Here is a 21,169-nt window from a genome sequence, read left to right on the forward strand (position 1 = left end):
CTGGTGACTACTACAAAGCGAAACATTCACGCTGGGATTGGTGTGGCAAACCCACGTGGACACACTCTACTATATGCCCTTTTTTTTTCTTCCCCTAATGCTTTCTATTCTTCTCAGACTACTTACTCGCCAACATCACAATCCAAAGTACTTAGATTTCTTTATTTCTTTACAAACTTCCTCCATCCTATGCTTCTTCATCTATGCAAATGTCACCGAGGCACAGCTATTCTCTCTCCACAACCGGCCAGCACACTTATCCTTCAACAGCAACTACAGTGTCTCGAGTTGTATTTACAAAGATGGAGAATTAAATTAAATGTCCGCAAAAGCAAAAACATAGCCTTCACACTAATCTGTTCTCCAGTTCTTACGAACTGGGCTTACTGCCATGCGTTGGTACAGTGAAGTATCTAGGGTTCTACATAGATAAATGCTTGGCGTGGAATCCACACACAAAACTAAGACGTAACTGTACAACCTTCCAGGTGCTATAAGCGAAAATACTGCACTACATAACTAACGCTCCTTTTTTCGTTTACAACATAACAATCCATTCCTACCTTCAGATCCCATTCATAAATTAACTATTCCGAACGCGTTATCACAAATTCCGCCCTCTTCTCGCAGACCATCTCAATCCTTTAATCCACCAACTTTCCTCATCTTCCAGATAATACAGACGACTGAGGTGATACAGCCTCACGATCTCTTATAAAGTATCGACGGTTGCTTTCTTGAATCGTACAATAAGTATCAAGTCATGTGTGTAATAGTCAGGCGCTGGAGTAGGATAAAGTCTCGATTCAAGAAAAATAATTGAGCAATTGGGTACTCTTTTCTTAAATTAATTGAAACTTGCGTATAATTATTTCTTAATTATAATGAATTATAAAATTGAATTTTCTTCATAAATAAAATTTATTTTTAGTGACACATAAATTAGTTATAAATAAGAGCATCTTAATTACTGTTTATACAAATAAATCCAAAATATACAATTAAATACAAAGGCATTAATAAAAAATTTACATATTATTAAGATCATAAACTTTTTCTCTTCCTCTCTTTCTAAAAAACGTGTTTACATTCATATTTATAAATTCTATGTACACAATTATACAAAAAACTTATAAGTACATAAAGTGAGAAATGGCAGTGAGAAGACAGAATTTATCTTGCAAAGTAAGCTGAGAGAATAGTCTCTGAATATTTGTTGGAACTATTTTTAAATTCGCTAAAGCAAGTCTTTCTATCCAAATTTTTTCTTCATCACTATCTCAGATCTGTGGTAACTTTAAAAACTAACTTATCTGAATTAGTTGGCACAAAATTTTTATCGTTTACTTTCTCATATAACTAATTGTTGTACTTAAAATGTAGTTAAAGCTAAGTTTTTTCCTCAAACTCTGGCTGTTACAGAATTTATCAGTCATTTAATTATAAACTAAAATTAAGAATTCGCCATTATTGAAGGAAATGGGAATAAATACTTTTTGTGAAAATAATTTTCCCAATGTAGTGAGTGAGAGACCATTCTCAATAAAAAAAAAAAACACAAAAATATAAAGTGAGAGAGCCTCTTTCATTTATAACAATAATACTGATAAAACGCACGCGCACTAACATTCTTAGTAACATAAATACTATATACATTATAATACAATCATACGTCAAATACATACATGCCCTTGCATGCGTTTCCACAAATCAAAACAGGACTAATTTAATAATAATTGGATTGCTTCTTTTAAAGTTAACTGGAAGAGAGAATGTAAGTAGGAGTTCTGTTTTCGCAGAAAGTAGTTGTAATTACTGGCTAAGCAATTATTCTGGATTTAAAGTTTATGCCACCACTTACACATAAACTTACTTAGCTGGATGAATGGCACTAACGCTAGCCGCTGTGGTAAAACTGGAAGGTAGGGTGATTTCTTCTCAGATTTCTTACAATAAAACACCAGATTGTCCAATGTTTTAGCTTAATAAGTCAATCAAGTCGTATTATCTGACAATCCAATATTGCACAGGGTGTTTTGTAGGTAAAATAGAGGAAAACTATTGCAAAATCTTAGAGGTGGTAAATAAATACATCTTTCATAGGAAAGTTAAAATAATTTATATATCTAATTATGATCTATGACTTATACTGTTTCTCATCTCATTCCTCCATTGTTTGCTGCAGGATACGTCATACTACACTCACTTGCAGCTAACTGAACTATTTATTTCTGAAATGTAGAACATAAGTAAGCTCATCCATACCGAAAAGCTGCGCCATTGTACAATCTGCATGATGATTTCACTAGTAATTATAAAATGGCTAAGCTGTGCTAATACTGGAGATGCGAAGGAAATGTATTAGAAATAAATAAAATTCACTAAAACCGCAAAAATAAATTTTTAAGTAAATGATTATAGACTTATGTCAAAATGAATAGGCTTTTGCAGCATAAAGTAATTATAATGTTACATAAAAATGATCAGAAGGGGTTCTAACAAACCAGAAATACAGGGTGTACACGGAGGAGAGGTCGAAACTTCGGGAGGTGGGAAAGAATTGTGGCAAATTTTTAGTTTCTTGACAACAATTGTTCGTGTAACTGATCATTAATCACATAATGGAGGTTTTTTTTCACCAAAGTTAATTAATGATAACTCAAAAATAAAATGGTTACTTTCTTTTTTTTCCTTCTCCAAAAATTAATTAGTTATGAATTATTACTAATTAACTTGGAAGAAAAAAACCTCCATGATGTTCTTTCCCACTTCCTTGGTTGAAAAATTAGAAAAATTTTGTAGCAATTTTAGGTTGGCATCTACCTGTTGTATTTTATTACTTTTGAGTTTTATTGCCAATGTATTTTTTAATTTCGTGTTATTAAATAATAATTGTTCAAAACTAAAATGGTTACTTTTCTTTTTGTTCCTTCTCCAAAAATTGACATACGAGTAAATTAATAATTTGATATCAATGAAAAGTCGGTTTCGAAACTTCCCAGTTTTCTGCATTTACACCCCTCTGTTCGGGGTAGGGTTTTATAAAAATAAAAAAAAATCCAAATAATCTTGAATGTCAATAAATGCATAACTTTTTCTGTAATTGGGTTGATTGCCTTGATTCATTAGTCATTGAAAAAATACGGTTGAAAATTTTAACAAAATTTCTTGGACCGTAGTGAATAGAATATTTTTTGTAGCATTTGAGCTGTTGAATCACCTCCCAAAGTTTCCTCCTTGTACACCCTGTATGATAGCTGCTACAAATAGTCATTGGAAACATTTAAAACAATGTAAACAGTACAAAAATATTGTAGATTTCCACAAAACTCATTAAAAAAAAAGAATTATTAAGGTTATGTTATAAATCGATTATGATTACAGTTTTTGAAGTAATTCTTTAGTCAATAAATTTCTAGCAACAAAAGACATACAAGGTAAATAACTTAATCGACAAAGAGTTTGTAATATTAAATGAGGTAGAGATGTGGCTATGTAGCTAGAATGTAGCTGATCATAAATGGGAGAAATTGCCCCTTATCATAAGGCCACTTTTTCCAGAACATGTCACTGCTTTACTTTCATTCCAGGGATAAAGCACTAAATGCAATCGTTCTTCTGCTAGAACGATTTACACGGTTAATAATCTTCCTTACAACATCTCAGTCTGTTTAGGGAGGTACAAGATCTAATCTTAAAGGATCACGCGGTCTGCAAAATCCACAGCATCCACCTCCACATCTGCCACTGATTTTGACTCCATTCTGAAAAACAGTTTAAAATGCATCATTACAAATAAATAAAGTAACAAAAAAAATATTACACTATCACTTTTTTTTTATTTAAGTGTTGATAGGGTTGCAATTTTGTCAAAATAAGTTCTATATACACCTTCCTTGCTTACAAATTAACCAACATATACCATACTCAATTTTCAACTAACATAAAACTGAATCTTTCCGGCTTTTACCACAACAATATCACTTCTAAAAAATCAATTGACTTTATTTTTTGACTGCTCGTGCTCTCAATATTCACAACAATTAATTGGAGATGCAGTAGTCTACTTGTAAGAGTCCTGCATCACAAATTTGAAAATTTGGATTGTATTGCAATTTTGGAAGATGATTCCTTGAGCATGTTTTTAGGGCAGGTTGTTTAAATGATTGTTAAAAAAAAAACACAAATTTGTTTTAACAACCTTCATAAAATTAGGTATTGGTTTTATATCTTTTAGTTTAATTTTATAAAAAATATTAAGTAAATAAATAATTATTTGTTATTAATATAAAAAAAATTACATGAGATCGATCGATGTCTATGTCAGCCCCATAGTTGTCCCATACAGTTGACGGGTGGATCCGTAATCCTGTTCCCTGCAAATTGATTTGGAATTCACCTTGAACTTGACACCCGTTCCTTCTGCCAGAATGCCTGATGCAGTCACCAGCTTCACCATACTTTATCATGGAGCCCTTCCATCTTTTGGCAAAAGTCCAATCATCCCCTTAAACATTTATTTTCAAGAATGCTAAATTATAAAGCATTGCAAAATCATTAATCAAGAAACAGTTTTAGTGTTAATAGGTCAATTAATTATTGCAAAATTATTTAAAAATAAATCAAATAAAAATACTGACTTTTGACTGTAAGTGATGTGAGATTAACAGCTATCTTATTAAAGAAAGTAAGCCCAGACTTGTCTAAACTACATTCATCCCAATTACAGTTTTCTCCATCTTCTGGTTCCTTGAAACTGTAATTTAGAAACATTTTGGTAACTAAACAAAATTTGATAGGATTAGTGGCACACACCAATGTTAGTAGGACTGAAATAAATTTTGAAAAGAATGTTTTTATGCAGATCTGTATTTCTGTTTCTCAGGTCTTTTGGTTAAGCTTTTCCGGGTATTCTTATTGTTATGTGCTTAAAACTATTCACACATTAATTTATTCATTTCACTCATGTGTTATTTATAAAAAATATTTGACTATAAATTTCTACCTTTTATGTAATCTTTATACCTAGCAAAATTAAAATCTATTAAGTTAGCTTATAAAAAATAAAACTATTAAATACCTTCTGTCATAGAACATAGCGTAATTACTATCTTTTTCCAACGAGATGAATTCTTGTGGATTGTCTGTGTTCATACCTTGACAATAAACTGTCAGATTAATACCTCTGACATATACAGTATAGTCACCATCATTTCTTTCCATAAGTCCAAGCTGACGTTCCCGACAAGAAGAACCTACAATTTAAATATTTATATATTTACAGTTTTAATTATTACTAAAGAAACCATATGAAGATTTTTCTTCTATTACTTTTAAAAATAACAGCATCAAGTAAGTTTACCCGTAATTTAATTGTAAGGAAAGTATAGTTAGGAGAGAAACATTAATGAAAATGTGGCTACCAAGTTTTGATGCTAACAGATGGCTCGCTGATCAGTCGAAGCACAGCACTGTGAAGTTAACAAAAACTAAGTAATAAATATGAAGGATGCATTCATAAGAGTAATGGCTGTATTTCAACATTCGATTAAAAAAATAAAAACTCCATATTAAAAGCGGGGCTGCAAGTGGAGCTCCAAACACACAGGGCGCCACGGTAGCCAAGCGGTTAGAGGCGAGACCTGCGGAGCTAATATGTATTGTGGTATTGGGTTCGATTCCCGGTCTTAGGCCTTGGATTTTTTTTTAATGGTTAATAAAAGAAATTTACAGTAAAGTATGTTTTCTAGTCGCCTCCATCCATGACACCTAATTGGTAGTTGGACGTTAAGCCCCGCCTGAAAAAATAGGCGATTACTGTACTTTTAGAAGCGCAAACAAAACTAGTACGGAAAGTCCTCAACCTGCTTAGTAGGGGAGATTTCGTCTACTAGATCCAAGGGGAAGGACACAAAAGAGGCTTTCTCTTTGCCCCCACTATGCGTGGGGCTTAGTTCCCATCCTGCTTTTTTTTAAATCTCAATCTAAAGTAGCACATTGATGAAGTCTCTGCCTAAAATCCCCGCATGATGTTCCCCGAATAAAAAAGTGCAAATAAATGGAATCACTATTTTCGATGGCCCTGACCAAGATGTTTAAAAAAGAAAGAGCAGCTTTTTTTTTTTGTATGCCAGTACGGGGCATGGAATGGAATACTTGAATGTATGACCACGTTAAAAACTAAATAGATATAGTTAAAAGACAAATATTATATCTCGCAAAAGTTGATACTGACAAACAATAGGAGTGCAGCTTCTTTTCTTCTCTGGTTTAGAATCTGCCGCATATTTTCTACAATGACCTCTAGCCACCTCCCTGTCGCCGAGATAACAATGCAGTTTTCTCTCCTGTCGACCCTTTCTGCTGCATTGTTTGCTGCACTGTAAAAAATGAACAAATTAAACGTTTTCTTCGAGTAAGATTATTTAAAATATAAGGCTTATGGTAAAAAATGAATAAAGACATAATTATTTAAAACTCTTTTGTGAACCCTTTCTCTTACTTGGCATTCTCATGGTTCCACTTTGACATTTTAAAACATATTTAATTGTTGCAAACATTATAATATATTTAGAACCATCACGAAGTTCAGAGAAAATCGCAGGTAACATTTTCGAAAAAAACTCCGAAATGATATTAAGGAAAAGTAAAAAATAATTATCAAAGAGCAGAGCTTTAATCAATGATATTTTAGAAAAGTAGTAAAATTTAAGCACAACCATATGTAATCTCAAAAGGTCAGTCGGAATTGTGAAGAATCAATTAAATCATAAGTGTATGAATTTTAAATATACCGGTTTCCATTCGCCGGCTTTCCAATGAAGATTTTCACTTCTTTCTTTGTGTGGAGGACATCTTTGATGAGAAGTAGGTTTCACTTGTTTGCAGTACATATCGTTCACTACAATCTCTTGATGACCTTTGAAATGTATGCACGTTACTGTTCTGGTTTGCATTCCATGTGGTGAACACTGCAGAAAATTGATTTTTTATGAACTTTAAGTACATTTACTTTTACTTTTCTTAGAAACTGAAAACCCGGATCAGAAAACTGAATTAATTCACAAATACCTTTAAATAATTTGATAGAAAGTTTTCTGCTAAACTGAAGAAATTTTTTTTTTTCAAACAAAAATTTAAAGCAAAACATGTAAAATATAGTATATACAGGGTGCCCCAAGCTATATGGATAACGACTTTTTCTCGGAAACTAAGATAGAAAAAAACTTAAAAAATACGTGTCCCCATAGTTTTTTGTTAGAAATTCAAATTTAATTTGTAAATTTTTTTTGTTGCTTCCAGAAGCCAGATACAGGCACCAACTTCATTTTTTCAAATGGGGAGGTGTGGTTTTTATTTCAGAAATAAATTCCTCTATTTTTTTTTTTTTTTTTTTTTGTTAAATTTACTTGAACGGTTTTTTTCTGTGAGCGATATTTTAGAAGTTATGAATGAAAACATGATTGTTATAAGAAATTTCAAAATGATATTATAACGGTTTTTTGATTGAATAAGAAGAAAAGTACTATTTTATTATAAATTTTACTCCTCATTAATATTACAGATCATGCTCGAACTGGCCTCCACCATTAGAGATGCATAGACATGCTCTTTCCTGCCAATTGTCCCTTACTGCCAAAGAAATAGATTCGGCTTTAATCGAGTTACAGGCATCTATTATTCTCTGCTTTACTTCATCTACAGATGGAATTCCGGCTTGATTCTGATACACCTAGATTTAGAAATGCTTTTAGATAAGCAGAAATAAGAAAGAAAGGAAAAAGTTATGAATAATCTCCTTGTTTTTCAGGTAACACCAAAGGAAATAGACCATAGGTGTCAAATTCGGTGAACGAAGTGGCCAGTGATTCGCCCCCCAAGTCGATATAACACGCCTATCAAATTGCCTATCGAGAAAACTCTTTACGTGCCAGATAGTGTTATATCGACACGGGGGGCGATTCTGCTATACTAAAAAATACTATTTAAATTTTTATTTACTATTTTTCCCCGATAGATATTTGATAAATTATCGAATAATTAAAAATAATAATTAATAATTAATAAAAATTGATATCGTAAAAATGTTCAAAATAAACATGTTTCGAACATTATTTTTCCGGTTTCATACTTCTAGTGTAATGCAGAATCAAAAAGTTAACGAAATATTTTCCTGAAGTAAAAGAAAGTAAAATCTAGATCATTGAATGAAAGTGAAAGAGCACCATTTTATGTACTGGATAACTGTGCTTTTATTGGTGAGGGAATGGCTTACGGCGTCATCAGCTACAGTCCGCCTACTTCACACATCCCGTTCGCCAATGAGATTAGCCAATCGTTTTTGGTAATTATTTCTAGGAAAAATACTATTTAAAATTTATTTTTTTTACTTATTTTTCCCCCATTGACAGGAAAGAGCATGTCTATGCTTCTCTAATGGTGGAGGCTATTTCGAGCATGATCTGTAATATTAATGAGGAGTAAAATTTATAATAAAATAGTACTTTTTTTCTTATTCAATCAAAAAACCGTTATAATATTATCATTTTGAAATTTCTTATTAGAATCATGTTTTCATTCATAACTTCATAAAATAGAGGAATCTATTTCTTAAATAGAAACCACACCTTCCCATTTGAAAAAATTAAGTTGGTGCCTGAATCTCGCTTCTGGAAGCACCGAAAAAAATTTCCAAATTAAATTCGGATTTCTAACAAAAAACTAAGGAGACACGTATTTTTTAGTTTTTTTCTATCTTAGTTTCCGAGAAAAAGTCGTTATCCATATAGCTTGGGACATCCTGTGTATTATATATAAAAGAATATACTCTATATATTGTTATATATATACTTCTTTTCCTTAAATGTTAATCGGTTTCATATTTTCTCGCTCGGCAATTCAGGTTCCTAAGATCTTTTTATTACACGCTTCAAAAATTTCAAAGTGTAAGATAAATCTGTAGACAATCTTGACGAAACCCCCAAAATGAAAACAAGAAACCGTTAACATTATGAGGAAAAAAGGTTTAAGAAATAAATATTTAACACTACAGATCACACCATCTACGAGTATATACGAGTATACAACAGACGTTTCAAATATTGTTATTTAAAAAAAAAAAGACCCAGAGGGTATTTACAGTTTTTTAATTTTGGTTACTGATTTATTAGAAATATTTTTTCTCCTATTAGAGGTAATGTTCTATGGAAAGTATAAGAAGGAGCTCATGTTATTTACAGCTTACTTTTTCAAGTATTTACATTTCAAAAATTGTAAGAAACTATGAGAAAATATTATAAATTTTATCAATGATAAGAGGGTCAAAATTCACACACATCACACACAAGGAAAAGGTAGTTTAAATGATGTCATCTAGAAATAGTATATAGTAACTTGTAAATCATTTGATTTAATAATTTATGTACAATAATATTCTTCTTAATAGAAATCTTCTCTTCTTTACAGAGAAGTCTCTTTGTTTTAAGAGAAATGTCTGGAAATACGCAAATATCGGTACAATAGGCGTTTCAATTATTTAAAAAATAATTTTAATTCTGTTGTAGCAATTAGTTATAGTTATAATTACCCAAACTTTGAAAAATGTAAAAATTCAACTGCATCTTGAATTGCATACAAAGCAGACTTGTAAGCTATTGCAAAACGTGCTTGTTAAATTGCATTCCGTGAAAACATGCATATTAAAAAAAATAATTAATAATTGAAGATATTATTTAACAGAAAAAAGAAATGTTGATGAATTACAACCACTTTCTAATTTTTACAATAAAGGCTGTAATGGTAACTAAAAAAAAGAAGATTATTGGCTGAATTATTGTAAACTAATAAACTAAAAGTTGATGGTCGTTGAAAAGAATCATGTTCTATTTTAACGTAGCATATGTACTTATTAAGCAAGGCTAAACATTTTTGTACATACAATATTACGATAAAATTCTTATATAAAACAGTTTTTTAGAGTCATGATATGAAAATTTAACAATAGAGATCATGATATTTCCACCATATTTCTTATTTTCATTTATCTTCTTTGACTGGTCGCTTCTTTCTAATCACATCTGCATTTTGTAAGTTGAGTTTTCAAATTATAAAAGAGAAATGTTTCTTCTAAAACTTTTCTTTTAAAATAAGCAAAGTACAAAAAGTTGTATTGTCAATTATGAAAGTAGATAAATACACTTAAACTTAAATTAAAGGCTCGTTGGACTAAACTTCCGTAAGGGAGAAACAAATTAACTACACATATTGAGCTCAGATAAAGCAGAAAAATCTAAAAACGTCTTGAAAGTTGAAATAAAATGAAATAATTATTCGAAATATTTGATTTAATTTTTTATGAAACAAAAGTAAAAAATCTGATATGTACCCCTCACATGACTACTGTTAAGATAATTGATTTCAATATAAACAAAAAATATTCACTTTAGTACAACGATACTGCTGGAGGGAGCGTGACATTACAGCCCTATCACAGTTCTTCACTAAAATTAAGATTTATGTACACAAAAATGACAACATTCGTTATCTCCCATGTTCAGATAAAACCTCATCAATAAACAATAAATAGCGTATTGGCGTAAGAACGTTAATAAATCGAAATTTTACAAAGGAGTTTAACTTTGCTACTCCCGAAAAACGTCACTTAAATGGTTTTACTTAAAAAAATGATTAAACACAATTATTAATCCTTTGTATGAAGTGTGCACAATCAATGTTTAAAGATAAACCATTGTAGCTTTTTCGAAAAATCTCTAATAATGCATTGTCTATTAAATAGAATGTTACTTTCAGTCCAAATCTGAATTTTCTCTTCAGTTTTCTTATTAATTTTAAGTAATTAAAATCCTAATTATTGTAATTTTATTAATCGTACATCGCAAATAAAGGAGTTTAAAAGGAGGTAAAGTGGCACTTCCGAATGGCCGAATTTAGCAAAATTCTTGCTGTTAGATCAGATTCCATGGTAAATATGGAAATATGGACTTCCTGCGATATTTGTTGTATGAGTTGTATTCACATTTCTTTAATTGTAATAGAAGTAATGTACGACCGATATTTATCACGCGGGCTTTAATTCTTACGTTTCACGGTCATGTGGAAGGATATCTAGTATTATTTACTATAAATTTCTCACGTAAACCAATTAATCAAACAAATTAAGATCACAACTAGGAATTGAACACAGAACGAAACACATAAATGTGTTATATGTAATATATAATAAGTATGTAGAATATGTAACCAAATGTGACTAAATCATTGACTATTGTAGGAGCCTTATGTAAACGATCGAAACAATTGCCCACTACCTAAAATCAAATCTGCCAAGCTTGATCCAGAGGTAGCACACTTCATTTCTTTTTAAAACAGTAATAATATTGATATTTTCTATCGGCGAATGTCATTATTTATAGCCTATGTACTGCATTTTATAAGCACTTCAATCAGAAAAATAAAACAAAATTAATTCATCAATGGTATAAGTGGTATGGGGAAACATATCCCATAAAAGTATTAAAAGTTTGGATTAATAATACATTTCCGCCTTTTTTTATATGTGTCAGAAACTAATTGAAGGACTATGTCCGCTAGAGCCTGGTTGAAAAAGGACAAGGGGCTGTTTGAGTGATTCACTATGTTGCAAGATATAAAGGCAAACGATATTCCTCTTCAGTTCGTAATTTCAGTTATATGGAAACGTTCGGGTAAAACAAGTGTTTAATTCGCATTTTATTACAATTGGAATCATTTAAAAAAATTTACTGCATTAAATTTTCATTAATTTTGTTTAGAATTTATCAGATGTCGCAGACCATTATGCTGGCCATTTTCATAGACAAAATATTTGTTCAGTTAAGTGTATAACCCATTTAACTAAGATTGATTGAAATAAAGGGTATTAAGCTATCATGCATATGTTTTTAAAAAGATGATGACAAAAAACAATAATTAACAATAATTATTAAAAAAATGCAATAAAGAATGCATATGTCAGCATACATTACCGACTTTTTTTTAACATCTGATTTAAGTTTTCTTATGTTGTATCTTATTGACCCTGAATTTCTCACTTTACAATGTTCATTTTTGTATGAAATTTAAGTCAAATATAGGGAACTTCTATCTCTATGATGAAGTTTTAGTATATTGTATCTTACCTTTGGTATGTTGTAGTAGTGAGAGTGTGCTCATTAGATTTCTTTCTAAATTATTCCATTAAAATGTATTGTCATTTAAGGAAACTACTAGACTGCCAGTTCGTTTTAAGATATGCACTTACTCTTTACGGTGGCTATTCTATATTGAACAAATATTTTGTAAATGAAAATGGCCTATGACACCTAATAAATTCTAAACAAAATTAATGGAAATTTAATGTGGTAAAATTTCTTAATGATACCAAATAAAATAAATATAAATAATATAATAATATAAAGTAATAAAAGGTCATTTAAACACATGCTTTTTGCAACGGTTCTATATAACTGAAATTACGAACTGAAGTATGAATAAAATGTGGGGATACTTGCAGGCCTTTTGTCGTTCAATCAACCATTATTAACTTTTTAAACTAAGTTTTTGTTAAGATTTTATAGGCACTTCAATCGGAAAAACAAAAAATTAATTAATTACTGATTTTGGTTAGTTTACAAATGAGGTATCAATTAGAAGCACCATTTTATTATATACTCTGTTGTGTTTAAAAAATTAAATCCTGACAGTTGAATATGGTGGGTGCGATGCGATAAAGAACGAAGAGTGAGAGGCCCCAGATTTTGAGGAGGTGGAAGTCACGATCGAGCAAATTAAAAATTAAGGCTTCTGCAGACAATGAGGGTTCCTCAGGCTTTCAGTTGGGATGATATGATGACAAAAGGCGCTACCATAACTAACAATAACAATAACATAAATAACAATTTTTTTGATACACAGAATAAATTTTAATCATTATACATTGACCATTCTTATTGATAACTTCTTGCCATCTTTCCGCCAACTTCATTATATTACGTTCGAAGAACGTCTGTGGCTTATCGTCGAAAAACCAATCAAAATGTTTTTTTGACAGTCTTCTCATTATCGAAAGTTTTTCCGTTCATGGAGTTCTGCAACTATCAGAATAAATGATAATCAGAAGGTGCCAGGTCCGGTGAATACGGAGGATGAGGCAGAACTTCCCAGCAGTTTATTCCGAGTGGTCAATGAAGCATGCGGTCTGGCGTCGTCGTCGTGGGAGACGACACCTTTGCGATTTGCCAATTCTGGACGTTTTGTGCGGATTGCATGGTCCAGTTTGGTTAACTGCTAGCGGTATGCAGTTGAATCAATTGTTTTGCCTGACGGTAACAGCTCGTAATAGACGATACCTTTATAATCCCTCCATACGGAGAGCATAATCTTCTTCGGATGCAATTCCGCCTTTGAGCTTGTTTGCGGCGGCTCACTGCAGTGCTTCCATGATCTTTTACGTACTACATTATCGTAGACGATCCATTTTTCATCTCCCGTTACCATCCGCTTTAAAAATGGGTATTATTTTGACGTTTCCGCAACGAATCGCAAATGGATATGCGAGTGGCTAAGTTGGCCTCGGTTAACTCATGCAGTACCAAACATTGAGCCGAGAGACGTATCCCAGCCGGCGCAAATGATTTTTGGAACTCGTATATGATATGTTAAGTGCTGTTGCTATCTGTCTCACCGATTGGCATGGATCTTTATCGATTACGCCCTTGACATCATCTGAATTAATCTCGGTCGGGCGACCGGAGCGGGGCGCATCATTAATGTCAAAATCTCCAGAACGGAAATTGACAAACCACTTTTGGCACTCGCGTTCTGTTAAGGCATCATCACCTTAAACACAACATATCTTTTTATAAGCCTCTGCAGCTCCTTTGCCCTTTTTAAAATAATACAGCAAAATATGACGAAAATGCACTTTATTTTCTTCCATCTTTACAGCTACGCAGCAAGCACAATAGTAATGTTTGTTAAATCGAAATTCATAGAAAGGTTAAGCTAAACATAATCTTTCAAATGAACAATCGAGTTCTGCGCTTGCGCCGAAAATAAAAAAAGAAAATCGGAATGAATCTGTACCAAAATAAAAACCGAACGAACTTATTTGCCAACCCGATACCTATATAAGAAGGATGTTCAGCTTAAATGCAAGCTACATTTAACGTTTTCATCCCTCATCCCCTTCGTTTGGCCTGAAAGAGAAAAATAACCAGACTGGTTTTCGAAGGAATTGAACTTTTGTGTTTCTATGAAGGGCATGGAATGCTTCGTTGATTTCGAAAGCGCGTATGATAGTATTAAGCGCTGAAACCTGTACTATACAATGAACGCAATGAGAATCCCCTCTAGCTGATACGATTAGTCAAAATGACGATACAATGTGCATGTCCAGGCTGACAGCTCAGTAGAAATGTCTTTTAACATACAACAGAAATAATACGAGAGAATGTCAAGTTAATAGGCTCTCCCAAATCAGGAACAATGGTGTAAAAGACAATTCACTGGTATGACTCGTACAACTTTCTTTCGAGATTTCATTCAACAGAATTTTTTTTTGTTTGAAGGCTGTATCGGTCGTGCTTCTTGTACACTTGAATATTTCTTTCGCTTGATCGCCAAAGAAGGATTATATTTCACTAGTTTGAACCCTCAGGGTATTGCATCTTGCGCATATTTAATTATTGTTTTCTTTGGGTTCTTACCGATGTAATCTCTATCTCCAGATATAATGAGGTAAATTCCCTGTATACATTTTACATAAAATTAAAACAGTTACGTTCCAAAATAAATGAAGAAGATGAAAAATACAATATAAAATAGGAGAAAAATAGAAGGAAAACATAGCAGACTGATAATTTTAAAGGATCCGTCTTGGAAAAAATACTAACCCCATTTGAATACAGGCGTAAATTTTAGTCACCTATTATTAGATTCCTTTTAGTTTGATAGCACTATAGATTTTAGTATATTCTCAAAAAAAGGTTTTTTGTGGTCACATTAATTTGAGATTGTGATATTAGTTTTTTATTGTTATTAAATACTAATGAGTTAAATATTCATACCTGTTACTCATTTCCTCAAAAATAGACGATTAATATTACAAACCCATCTGTATTATTTAAATAATAACACCCAAGTTAGTAGAAAGATGTTGAAACGATTTTGAAAGCCCGTCATGTTAAAAAAATAATAATCGTGCACATTTTTAGAAATGGACTTGTTTTTAAGTATATTTTTTGTTGTTTCTTTTCACCTGAGACCAGAGACCCCTTTTCCAGTCATAAGGAGTTTTCCTCGACATTATATGTTGTATGCAATGTCTTTTTTTGCAACGTTTGACTGTCTTTGGAATTTTCTTGCCAGTACATTCTGCCCTCGAGACTTCTGTACCTGTTGAAGATTCACACCACACTGCCCTCGTCTGCGTGCATGTGCTTGAACACTAAACACCCACCATTGCCGTTTAAAAACTAAATCGGTATTAATATTAAGCAAATTTCCTCGTCAAATAGCATCAATAAAATAACTAAAATATAAGTTTAATTATTTAGTTAGTAATATTGTGTAACAAACAGAATCGATTTCTTCAAGCCTTCCAAAAAAAAACCAACTTTTTTTATCTGAAAGTGAGCTCAGATGAGTATAATAAATTCTTTAACAAATGAATGAATGAATGAAATGCTTTTTAAAGGAATGCCTTTCAACTCCAACGATAGATTGGAAAGTGAATCTCTAAAAGAAGTGGCTGAAAAATTTTCCAGAGTCCAAAATTCAAGATACTGTTTGAAATCAAAACCATCATTAATCTTTAATCATTTTGATTCCTAAATACCTCCTCCTATTAATATAACTATTAATATTAAATATTCTCAACCAACATTTTTTGAGGAAGTGAGTTGGTCTAATGATAATTTAGAGAGCAGTTAATCAAAGGCTAATTCTACAGATTCACCACTTGCGCCAATTAAATGATGAATAATGTGCTGAAGCTTTTATAGTAATAACGAGAAATGCACAGCATTAGAATTATATTCGATTGTTACCTAAGTACACGAATCTACTTGGGATTTTTGCAAGACTCTTATACTTCGAACACTGTACAGCAACAATTATTAATTAGAGCTTTTGTTAATTTCTAAACTGATACTGCGACTGGCAGAAAGAAAACATAAGTTGATGAAGTTAAAGCTGAAAGGCAAAATGTACAACAATATTGCGGTTGAATGTGTTATAAATAGGGTAAACATAGTCTGATGTTTAAACGTTGCGAAAACCAAGAAGCATTTATTTAAAGTCATTTCTCAATACGCTGGTCCCATACCGTTCAGATTTGATCCACATAAATAAAGAAAGAAGAAATAATAAAATCAAAATTGAGTAAGATATATTATATATCGCTCAAATAATAATAAACAAATTTCAAGATTTGTATAATGTATAAATTGTACTAACCGTTGACCATCGCGAAGTTCGCCAACGAGGTGATGTATTATCCCCGAAACCTCTTCCACATTTATAACCAAAACAAATTTCTATAGTTGCATCCAATTGTTTTCCTTTACATGCTTTATCAGGAAGCTCTCCACCCGACACAGATCTGCAAAGGACGTCTCGTTGACGGAAGCCTTTTCCACAGCTAACATTGCACTGCAATTTTAAATTATCACTAGTCAACAGAATAACTTGTGCAGGCACGAAATATTAGAACAGATTTTCTATGAAATAATAGTAAATTTTTAATTATATCATAATCAAATATATCTCTTACAATATTTATAACTGCTTTTTATTAATTACACAGAAAATGTAAATAACAAATTACGCAAACTTGATGTCATCAACAACACTTACACTTTTAACCAAATTTAAACTTTTTTGGGGGAAAAAAATAATTAAAAAACTCAAAATTTATTCAGCAAATTGGCACTTCCCTTCAATCTACTATAGTTCCTTCGAATTTATAACTTTTTAGCTTTGAATTTCCATTAATATTGAGTAGGCAATAAAGGGACTCAATATACTTAAACTACTTTTTAAAAGAGAGATTAAGCCATCTCCCTCAAAGAACTACTTTACGGAATATTTTTCTGAAAAATTAAAAATCGAAACGATCACAATACTTAACTGGTAACAGGAAAAAATAAATAAATAATTATTTTCAACCATATCATTAAGTAGCAGTTTTGGAAAAGCTAAAAGCTGTCATTTCACCAAAACGTTATAATACTATCTGACAAAAAAACCAACCGTTGACCATGATCCATAATGCCAAGTGCCCTCTATACATGAATGCATATTGCAAGGCTCCTTTGTTTCTGGTTTTGAATCGGAACATACGCTGTAGTCACATGTTACGCTTCTTATTCTGATACCTCCACCGCAAGGTTCGGAACACTGAAACAGATAATTATAAAATAAATAATAAGATAATGATAAAACTGACGGTGCGACTAAAGTAGTCCTAGGATTACTTCTTTTTTTAAGAAAGTCTAAGTCATTTCAAGTTAAGTCATGTCACTTTTTATGTCCTCCTTTAGATTGAAGCCATCCTTTTATTGCAAACAGGTCATCTAGAAAAGATTTAGGTCCTTCATTCCCAAAATATATTGTTCGTAATTAATTAAAAATGAACTTCTAAATTTTAATTACAAGGATTGTAGTAAAAGTAACTCATCTAGAGTACAACAGATTTTCACCAGGAGACATAGAAGTGTGGCTAAAAAATAGAATAATTCTGAATAGAACCCTAACTCAGCCATTAGTAGACTTTAATTTAATCTGATGAAAATATTTTAGAACAATAAATTCCTAGATTATCAGTCGGTTACTAAAAGTTGAATTCAATTTCTGGAACCAGATGAACAAAATTCTGATGAAATAAGAAAACCTAAAACCTTCCCCTACTTCCTTAATAATTTTCCACATTAGCCTCCTTAATTCTCGAAACTTTCTCAATTCCAAACAAAATATCGTAAATGCGATTTGGAGCAAGTCCACCCCATATCATTAACTAACTTAAACTGAATTTTTCTGTAGAAGAATTTTGCAAATAAAAGCCTGTATGTGTGCATTACGGACACAACGTTTAAATATAGTTTGAAGTTGTTTTAGAAAAAATCGCAAAAGAAAGGTACTTCCAATTAGCTCCGAAATCTCCGCTAACGAGCACAACATTAAGCGATTAAATTTAAACCATCTGTGATTTTCTTTATGTGAGTTAAGCAGACCAAATATCGAAATTCATACCCTGAGGACTTCTAAATATGTGCATCTTCAATGAAAATACAAAATAGAAAATAAGCACGATTACATTATTTGGGAAGCACAAGGGCTAAAAGAAAAATACAAGCGTTACTCACTTCTGACCAAGGTGAGATTGTCCAGCGATTATTTCTTACGCATGGCGATTCGCATTCTGCTTCGTTAACAGGTCTGACTTCAGGACAATAATTGTCTGGTAAATAGCTACCATCTATTCCCCGGCAATACACAGTTCTTTTCTTGAATCCCTAAAAACTTTGATAGTGTTAAATTAAAATAATTAAAAATGTATAACATTTGTGACTATGGAAAGTATTATGCAGAACATATTAAACATTCTTATTATACTTCATCCTTGATTAAAACAACAATATAATACTTTATTTGTAGAAACTCTTCTTGCATTTAACACATACCAAATTTACTCTGTCCGGTAAACGTTGGTGAGATGAAATTTCACAGATAAAGTTTTATATTTTTAGGTTAATAAAGAGAAACGGTTACTCAAAAGAAAAGGAAGAACAAAAAAAAAAAATTCATCAGAGAGAACTAACAGTTCCACAAATGGCTGAGCAAGGTTCCCATTCGGAGGTATTCCATTTTCCGATCACAGTTCCATGATGACTGTTTGAACAAGTTATTCCTGTTTCACATATCTCCTTTACAGGATCCCCACCTAAAGACAAAAACGAAAATCAGAAACATTGCTTTTATTCTACTGACATTCTTCAATTATATACAAAAAATAAAATTATATAATGCAATATATACTCTTTCAAGAAATACACCGAGACTTGTAGGCAGCTTAAAGCCACCGTCAGGGAGAAAATATCAATATATTATATAAACACAATGAAAAATTTACTTATTTATAAAATTAAAACATTATTTTAAAGTGTTACGTTTTTAAGCGTTTATTCCTCCGAATCCGTGCTCTATGTTCAGCATCTGTAATTTAAGATGCTCTGATTTGCTTAGTGCCAGTTAATTAAGAATTTTATTATGCATGTTTTATATCCTGTTTTAAAAGAAAAAAGCCCTGAGGATTTGTATGATCTGTATGAACTGCGGTGGTTTCAAGGGGATGCAAGGTACTTTACTTTACAGAACCAAGCAGCGGTTTTTTTCTAGGTGAAAAGAAATCAGAGCATTACAGTTCGGAAGTATCCTCCAGTATATAAGAGAATAGAGGTGTCTTAAAGTCTGTTGTTGAGCAAGTTTTTCACCATGCCAGTGTTAATTATTTTAAAATTATTTGCGAGGTAAGGCAATAAAAAAAATGTATAAATGCCAAAGTTTTGATAGAATTTATAGCTTTTTCATAAATTCAACAAATCTACGGTACACATAAATTACAGGGTGGACTTTACATTAACTTTAAATGTTAAGTCTTGTAGGAAGACGTAAGAATAGACAGCACGTGAAGAGATGTTTGAAGTTTGTAAAAAGAGGTGAGCTAAGGCCAGTTATAATACTGAATGTATTATGATCTAAATGTTGTTCTTGTACGAAAACGTTCATGATTTGTTATTGTTTGTTGTTCGAGGTACATGTTCTGAAAATCTGTCTTCATAAGAACGATGTAAACCAAGCATATGATTGATTTTTCTCCACAAAGTAGTAAAATTGTTTGGAAGTGTTACAATTAAAATGAAACAATTGAAAAATAAAATAAAATTTAAAAGTAATGTCCATTGTCTATAGTGCATATGCGTATTCGAATTTTTGTTGGTATTTTATAATTTTGTAATTAAAAACACTACTTATCTATCTATCTATGTATCTTACAATTAAAAGGCATTGATGCATTAAAGATATTTTTTCAGTGAAAATAGAGTTTCCAAAATCTGACAAGGTTATAATACTTCTGTTTACAGCAATTAGACAAAGTTAATGAGAGATAATTAAAATTACTAACCTCCAAAACTTTTTAAGCAATAGGTATTTGAAACAGCGGTCCCAGTAATTGAATCCTGACAGGTATAATATTTTGTTCGCCAGCCTTTCCCACATGTCACCGAACACTGGAAAATTTAAAAAAGACATCTTCAAATAAAATTAAAACATGAGTTCGCCAATAGAGATGAGTTTGAAAAAAATTCATTGGAATATTTCTTGGTGCAAATGATAAAAATGTACGTATTATTGAATTCTAATGACGGTTGATATTAAAACAGAATACTTTCAGTTAAGTTTAATTTCTTAGATATGTTAACTTGGCTAACCAGTTATTTTCAATGTAACTAACCGCTGTAGCAGTAGTTTTCCAAACATAACCTCCATATTTTTCAGACGGTGGTTGATGCCCACTAGCATCATCTGGGACAGCGTTCTCATGTCTAAAACTGCATGGTTGCATAATACATGTTTGCGTAGATGGAGGTATGGTTTTTAGAGAACAACCGTTTTCTTCACTACATTTGACGCTCCGCCTCCGTTCACCAAGGCCACAAGTTGCCGAACACTAAAAAATCCAAACAAAATAAGTTAGAAAATAGATGTTCACTTTGCAACTCAACTTGCCAGTGTTGAAAATGTATTCACTTTGTTGCCATGAGTCCAATCTGGAAAGAATTCTGAATTCAAGTCTTTAGAAAAATTAAAACTATAATAAATGGTCGTTAATACGCAAAACTAGCAAATCATTGTAAATTAGCGTGGCCATACAGATTAAGTTAGTCAAGTAGTTAAATTTTTAGTTTTTCGATACTTTGTTGTTTTTGTCTTTGCTTAACATTTAGTAATATACGGATATTTATCCATACCTAAAATCAATTAAGTAATTGTAGTTTGGAATGTACTAGATTTAAATAAAATTATTAGCGGAGCACTGATTATAGAAGCGACAACTCTCTCAGGCGGTCTC

At 31.7% G+C, this 21,169-nt stretch overlaps 1 protein-coding gene and 1 long non-coding RNA gene across 5 annotated transcripts in view; one reads left to right on the forward strand and one right to left on the reverse strand.

Annotated features, from left to right (window-relative positions):
• Positions 1 to 902: 902 nt before the first annotated feature.
• AdamTS-A (ADAM metallopeptidase with thrombospondin type 1 motif A) overlaps positions 903 to 21,169 on the reverse strand; it is a 310,609-nt gene continuing 290,342 nt past the window's right edge. For 3 of the 4 annotated variants that reach the window (XM_074118275.1, XM_074118274.1, XM_074118277.1), the window contains 13 exons: positions 20,552 to 20,767; positions 20,222 to 20,327; positions 18,858 to 18,979; positions 18,402 to 18,551; positions 17,290 to 17,436; positions 16,495 to 16,689; positions 15,296 to 15,484; positions 6,795 to 6,971; positions 6,236 to 6,380; positions 5,081 to 5,255; positions 4,641 to 4,756; positions 4,302 to 4,507; positions 903 to 3,764 (listed from right to left, as the gene is read on the reverse strand). In XM_074118275.1, coding sequence (XP_073974376.1) covers positions 3,672 to 3,764; positions 4,302 to 4,507; positions 4,641 to 4,756; positions 5,081 to 5,255; positions 6,236 to 6,380; positions 6,795 to 6,971; positions 15,296 to 15,484; positions 16,495 to 16,689; positions 17,290 to 17,436; positions 18,402 to 18,551; positions 18,858 to 18,979; positions 20,222 to 20,327; positions 20,552 to 20,767 — 2,037 coding nt within the window. In that variant the 3' untranslated portion in view covers positions 903 to 3,671. The remainder of the gene's footprint in view (positions 3,765 to 4,301; positions 4,508 to 4,640; positions 4,757 to 5,080; positions 5,256 to 6,235; positions 6,381 to 6,794; positions 6,972 to 15,295; positions 15,485 to 16,494; positions 16,690 to 17,289; positions 17,437 to 18,401; positions 18,552 to 18,857; positions 18,980 to 20,221; positions 20,328 to 20,551; positions 20,768 to 21,169) is intronic. The other variant, XM_074118276.1, reaches the window with a different exon arrangement.
• On the forward strand, positions 19,861 to 20,734 carry LOC141449170 (uncharacterized). Its single transcript, XR_012455372.1, has 3 exons — positions 19,861 to 20,158; positions 20,239 to 20,438; positions 20,596 to 20,734. It is a non-coding gene; the product is annotated as an uncharacterized lncRNA (long non-coding RNA).

Source organism: Rhodnius prolixus, unplaced genomic scaffold (assembly GCF_049639745.1).
Source record: "Rhodnius prolixus isolate KJV_2025 unplaced genomic scaffold, Rpr scaffold_2, whole genome shotgun sequence".
NCBI lineage: Eukaryota > Metazoa > Arthropoda > Insecta > Hemiptera > Reduviidae > Rhodnius > Rhodnius prolixus.